The sequence below is a fragment of the Ranitomeya imitator genome, chromosome 8 (assembly GCF_032444005.1).
Source record: "Ranitomeya imitator isolate aRanImi1 chromosome 8, aRanImi1.pri, whole genome shotgun sequence".
Lineage (NCBI taxonomy): Eukaryota > Metazoa > Chordata > Amphibia > Anura > Dendrobatidae > Ranitomeya > Ranitomeya imitator.
Window position 1 is genome coordinate 57,938,975 of NC_091289.1, and position 6,853 is coordinate 57,945,827.

The following is a 6,853-nucleotide window of genomic DNA, read 5'->3' on the forward strand; positions in this document are numbered from 1 at the left end:
CTGAGGATTCACAAAAAAATCATCATGTGCAAAAATGGCTTTACCAAGTGCATATGTCACTTTAAAGGGCTTCTCTGAGACTTTTAAATAAGAAAAAAAAGCATAAAATTACCTGGTGAATTCCCTGCAGCGATGACATCACATCTATTGTTAATGTGACTACAGAAGCCAATCACTGGCCTCAAAAGTCACGCTGGCAGGTAAAGCACATGGCGACTTGGTAAGACACTGCCTGCAGTGGTCGCGTGAGTTTTGGATGCAATTAATCCCTAGCACGGTATTAGCCTTGTAGAAAGGTTTCCAATCATGCCCGTATTATAGCAATCCATTCATTTACAAAAAAAAACACACAAAAAACACATACATTGCGTGCAGAATTATTAGGCAAGTTGTATTTTAGAGGATTATTATTATTTATTGTTATAGCGCGATTCATTCCATGGCGCTTTACATGTGAGGAGGGGTGTACATAATAAAAACAAGTACAATAATCTTAAACAATACAAGTCATAACTGGTACAGGAGGAATGAGGACCCTGCCCGCGAGGGCTCACAATCTACAAGGAATGGTTGAGAATACAGTAGGTGAGGGTAGAGCTGGTCATGCAGCGGTTTGGTCGATCTGTGGTTACTGCAGGTTGTCGGAAGAGGTGGGTCGTCAGGTTCTTTTTGAAGGTTTCGATGGTAGGTGAGAGTCTGGTATGTTGTGGTAGAGAGTTCCAGAGTAGGGGTGATACGCGAGAGAAATCTTTTATACGATTGTGGGAAGAGGAGATAAGAGGGGAGTAGAGAAGGAGATCTTGTGAGGATCGGAGGTTGCAGGTAGGTAAGTACCGGGAGACGAGGTCACAGATGTATGGAGGAGACAGGTTGTGGATGGCTTTGTACGTCATGGTTAGGGTTTTGTAGTGGAGTCTCTGGGCAATGGGGAGCCAGTGCAGGGATTGACAGAGAGGAGAGGCCGGGGAATAGTGGGGGGGGGGGGGGGGGGCAGGTGGATTAGTCGGGCAGCAGCATTTAGAATAGATTGGAGGGGTGCGAGAGTGTTAGAGGGGAGGCCACAGAGCAGGAGGTTACAGTAGTCAAGGCGAGAGATGATGAGGGCACGGACTAGGGTTTTTGCAGATTCGTGGTTGAGGAATGAACGGATTTGTGAAATATTTTTGAGTTGAAGTCGGCAGGAAGTGGAGCTCTCTGCCCTTTACTGATCCAGCCTCTGGCCCATCAAGAGTCACTCTCATTTCATCAGTCCATAAAACCTTTGAAAAGTCTTAAGATATTTCTTGGCCCAGTCTTGACGTTTTATCTTATGTTTCTTGTTTCAGCCTTCCTTACCTTGGCCATGTCCCTGAGTATCGCACACCTTGTGCTTTTTGTTACTTCACTAATGTTGCAGCTCTTAAATATGGCAAAACTGGTGGCAAATGGCATCTTGGCAGCTTCACGCTTGATTTTCCTCAATTCATGGGCAGTTATTTTGCGCCTTTTTTGCCCAACGCGCTTCTTGCGACCCTGTTGGCTATTTGCCATGAAACGTTTGATTGTTCGGTGATCACACTTCAAAAGTTTGGCCATTTCAAGACTGCTGCATCCTTCTGCAAGACATCTCACAATTTTGGACTTTTCAGAGCCCGTCAAATCTCTCTTCTGACCCATTTTGCCAAAGGAAAGGAGAAAGGAAGTTGCCTAATAATTAAGCACGCCTTATATAGGGTTTCGATGTCATTAGACAACACCCCTCCTCATTACAGAGATGCACATCACCTGATTTACTTAATTGGTAGTTGGCTCTCCAGCCTGAACAGCTTGGAGTAGGACAACATGTATAAAAAGTATCATGTGATCAAAATACAACTTGCTTAATAATTCTGCACACAGTGTAGTTAATGTCATATGTAGAGTAGATTGACTAGTCACAGGAGAGGCACCTAATCAAGGGGCAGTCAAGCAAAATCTGTACTAATAATGCCAAAATCACAATAGGCGTTATTTATGTCCCAGCAAATCCATGATCTACTCGCAAGTGCTCAAAATCGCATGTGTGTGTGAGCGCTCTTCCCCTTTCACTTGCAGTGGAAGTTTCTACAAAATTCTCTGACACTTTGCAATAATAAGGGAATAAATGGAAGTCTTTTTAGGAAGCCGATACTGCGCAGAGGGATTTCAGGAGTAAACCCTGCCGACAGGTTCCCTTTAAATCAACAAAATGGCTTTTTTCAATACTTCATTCACACGGATGTTTTTACTCCCTGTATCATCTCCAACTCACCACTTACCTTCTCTTCTCCTCATCGAATACAAGTTCTCTTCTAGCAATAGCAGTTTTCTTCTGCTTCTTTCTTCCCATTGTCTTATTTCAGTAACAAAAGCAAAACAAAAAAAGGAGGAAAAAAACCTGAAATTAAAAAGGCAAAAATCACAAAAATATATATAATATGTATAATTTTATCAAAAAGAACCCTTGAGATAATACATTGGACGTCACAGCAGCACAGTTATTTTCAATTTGTTGTGTATATACAATACAGACCAAAAGTTTGGACACACCTTCTCATTTAAAGATTTTTCTGTATTTTCATGACTAAGAAAATTGTACATTCACACTGAAGGCATCAAAACTATGAATTAACATGTGTGAAAATATGTCTTATATTCTAGGTTCTTCAAAGTAGCCACCTTTTGCTTTGGGAATTCTGTCAGATCCCTTTTACGTCCCCACTGCAGTTGCGCTTATTGAAAGATTTTGCACCGTGTCTGCCTTCTAAAGTTTCTACGTGTTGCACTGGCTATTGCTGAGTGCACAATGAGTTAACTGCGAATCCATCAGTAAGCCCACTATAATGCCCTCTTCACACGTCTGTTTTCAGTAGGTGTGGTATCATTTTTCACACGTACAGAGGCACACCCATTATAATCAATAGTGCTGCGCACTTGCCCATGTGACCCACAAGTAGACATGTCTGTTTTTTTCTGGCAGCACAAATGACAATACGTCCAGTACACGTGCACACAGATGACATGAGTGTGACATCCCTGTGACTCATAATGGAATAGACTGTAGAATAGAAATTAGTGTACATGTATTAACCTAATAAATAAATGAAAAAAAATGATGTGGGGTCCCCTCCTATTTTTTGATAACCAGCAAAGGTAAAGCAGACCGCTGATGCTATCAGGCTGGGAAGGTCCCTGGATATTGGGCCCTTCCCAGCATAAAAATGCAAGCTCGCAGCCACCCCAGAAGTAGCACATCACATTAAATGCATCAATTCTGGCACTTTGCCTTCACTCTTCTCAATTGCCCTGGTGCAGAGGCAACCGGGGTAATGGGACTTGGGATTGATGACAACTGTGAATTATCAAAAAACACAGCTGACATCAAGCCCAGGGGTTAGTAAGAGAGGTGTCCATCAGTCACCCCCATTACTAACACAGTAAAAAACAAACAACAAAAAACTATGGAAATGGAAACAAGACACTGTCCCTTGTTTACCAGTTTATTAGGAAAAAGGTTCCCACGCAGGTCTGATGCACTTCAGCGCTTCCCACGACAATCTCCAAATCTGGCTCACAATTTGTACCAAGTCGGAATTTTTCTTTTTTACAAATTTTTTAATAAATTGGTGAACTAGGGACAGGGTCTTGTCTTCGTCGCTCTCTTTTTATGTTTTTCAGGTTTCCATTTGCGGACTACATCGGACCTGTATGGGAGTTTTCTTAAAGTATTCCTTTTTTGTGTTTTTTTTTTTTTTTTAATTACTGGGTTAGTAATGAGGGTTTCTGATAGACAGCTCTCCATTACGAACACCAGGGCTTGATGCCAGCTTTATTTTTCGAGAATTCACAGCTGACACCAACCCCTAGCCCCATTGCCACCGCCCCAGTGCAATATGGAAGAGCCAAGGCAAAGCACCAGAAGTCGCACATCTAATGTGATGCTCCACTTCTGAGGTGGCTGCGGGCTGGTATTTTTAGGCTGGGAAGGGCATAATAATCATAGACCTTCCTAGTCTGGTAATATCAGCTCTCAGCTGTCTGTTGTACCTTTGCTGGTTACAAACAAAATGGATGGGACCCCATGTCGTCTTTTTCATTTGTTTATTTGGTTAAAGGGAACCTGTCACCCCCAAAATCGAAGGTGAGCTAAGCCCACCGGCATCAGGGGCTTATCTACAGCATTCTGGAATGCTGTAGATAAGCCCCTGATGTATCCTGAAAGATGAGAAAAAGAGGTTAGATTATACTCACCCAGGGGCGGTCCCGGTACGATGGGCGTCGCGGTCCGGGGCCTCCCATCTTCTTACGATGACGTCCTCTTCTTGTCTTCACGCTGCGGCTCTGGCGCAGGCGTACTTTGTCTGTCCTGTTGAGGGCAGAGCAAAGTACTGCAGTGCGCAAGCGCCGGGGAAGGTCAGAGAAGGTCAGCGTCCCATCCATTTTTTTTGTAACTGCCTGTGGCGCAGCGTGAACACAAGAAAAGGACGTCATCGCAAGAAGATGGGAGGCCCCGGACCAGACCGCAGCGGGACCGCCCCTGGGTGAGTATAATATAACCTCTTTTTCTCATCTTTCAGGTGACATCGGGGGCTTATCTACAATATTCCAGAATGCTGTAGATAAGCCCATAATGCTGGTGGGCTTAGCTCATCTTCGATTTTGGGGGTGACAGGCTCCCTTTAAAATGATGTACAGTAAGCTCCACAAGCAAGGCACTAATGCCATCTCACAGATATCATCTATTTACCCCATATCTATCTATATCTCTGCACAGCTCAACACCTAAACATCTGTAATTTCTGTTCTGCATTCTATTCAGGTACCTGGCACCCAGATAATGGAAACATCAGGACGGGTGAAGGCCTTACAGACTGACAGGGAGTTTGTGACTCTAATCTGTCTTTACCTGAGCTGCTCTCGGCTTATGACCACAACCCAAATCAAATGTGCAGCAAAAAAATTCAAAATATGCAAAGTTGTAATGAAGTCTAAGTACACAAATGATTAGCTCCAAACGCCTGCATTTAAAAAAAAATTCTCCCAAAGGCGGCCCCCGACTCCTTTACTACATGACGGACCCCATGAGTTATTTATCAGGCTTCTGCCTCGTGCGGAGCTATTCTGTGCAGTATATTGCCTGTATTTGCTGCACATTATCACGGCTTTATGCAGCACTTTTGTATCATCTGTCCTATAAGACCATCATTCAGAATTGTAGATAGAAAGGATCAGCACTGAAGAACAGGTGGGAAGCTTATCAAACCGTTGAGGTTGCCTATAGCAACCAGATAGCACTGTAAGGCTAGTTCACACTGGAGGACAGTTTGCAGAGCGTTAGTTGCACTGAACAGTGATTGTCTGCAGCGGGTTCTAAGGCAGGACGTGGATTCTCACTGTGGAAAAGTAATATCCACTACCACTGATAGACCGACATCCGCCATGAGAAGCAGCTGTGTATCCAGACAGAAGCAGAACAGAAGCTGCGACTCTTCTGTATGGAGAAGTGTCAGAGGAGACGATAAACCCTGAACAGTTACCCGTAGTCGGTCACCGCCGCTCGTCGGTCCGTGCAGCAGTTGTCGGACCCTGTCTATAGCGTGCACTGCTCGGCTACCGCGCTACACTCCACCACGCACAAGCATGGAGCGTCCCAGCCCTGGTAAAGCAAAAGCGCATGCGCGGCACAAGTTTCCCTGACGCACGGTGATGACGTCACTAACTGCGGTCATAGTTTATTAGGACGCGTGCAGCCGCAGCAGAGTGACGTCAGACGTTTGTGTCTGCGTTATCTATTCTCTTCTACATAGAAGCTGCTGCCGGGAACATGAGCTAGAGACGCCGCGTTACCGCATCTCCAGGATACCTGTGTGCAGGAGCGGCTGTACTGACATCATTAGGACACATGCAGTATAACGCTAGTATGGGACATTCGGCACACTTAATGGCCAATTAAAGGGATTTTCCACATTTTTTACTTTTTTATTTAAAGTAATATATATTTTTTTATCTAAAAAGTGGGGTTGTTTTTCTATTGGGTTTCATTAAAAAATATTGCTCCGTTTGCCTTCTATAGATATCCTCATTGTTGGGAAAATACTAAAACCCTATGTGACATATTTGTCTATACCTATGCCTATGGTAGATTTTACCTATGCCTATGGTAGATTTTTTTTAGTCATATTTGTCTGTATCTATGCCTATGTATTTGTCTATACCTATGGTAGATTTTTTTTAGTCATATTTGTCTATACCAATGGTAGATTTTTTTACAGTGTGCGGGAAATCCGCGATTCCGCAAAATTAATGAACATGTTTTTTTTTTGCGGAAACAAATCGCAACATTTGCACAAGTTTTGCGGATTTACATTGAAATGATTGGGAACCATATGTAAGCGTTTTTTTCACGTTTTTACTGAACGTGTGCACATAGCCTTACAACTCCCTTCTCTGTGTACCTGAACTGAGAGAGGGAGGGGGATGTTTTGAATGAGATAATATTAAGGCTAGGTTCTCATTTCGTTTTCGGGTGAGCGCTAACAGACAGCGTTGCACGGCGAAATTAACGCCTTGCAACGCGTCCGTTAGCGCTCCCATTGCCAGCAATGTTAAAGCGCGTTGCTAGCGCGTGCCATTTTCGGCACGCGCTAGCGATGTGCCGTTCTTTTGTGGCACGCCTCGGACGCTGCTTGCAGCTAGCGCTAGCGGGGACGTTTAACGCGACCCCTAAAAAGACATTGCATTAGCGCAATCCGCTAGCGCTTAGCGCTAAACGGATTGCCGTAACGCAATGAGAACCTATCCGCCTAATATTGTCTACCATGAGATAGTTTATAAACCCTCCTCTCACACATCCAGT

The 6,853-nt window shown here is 44.0% G+C and overlaps 1 protein-coding gene across 2 annotated transcripts in view; it reads right to left on the reverse strand.

Annotated features, from left to right (window-relative positions):
* The window catches only part of NOL12 (nucleolar protein 12), a 29,473-nt gene extending 23,803 nt beyond the window's left edge, over positions 1 to 5,670 (reverse strand). The window contains exons 1-2 of one of the 2 annotated variants that reach the window (XM_069736988.1): positions 5,535 to 5,658; positions 2,277 to 2,395 (exon numbers count right to left, since the gene is read on the reverse strand). In XM_069736988.1, coding sequence (XP_069593089.1) covers positions 2,277 to 2,347 — 71 coding nt within the window. In that variant the 5' untranslated portion in view covers positions 2,348 to 2,395; positions 5,535 to 5,658. Of the gene's footprint in view, positions 1 to 2,276; positions 2,396 to 5,534 lie in introns of both variants that reach the window. The other variant, XM_069736987.1, reaches the window with a different exon arrangement.
* Between the last annotated feature and the right edge of the window lie 1,183 nt (positions 5,671 to 6,853).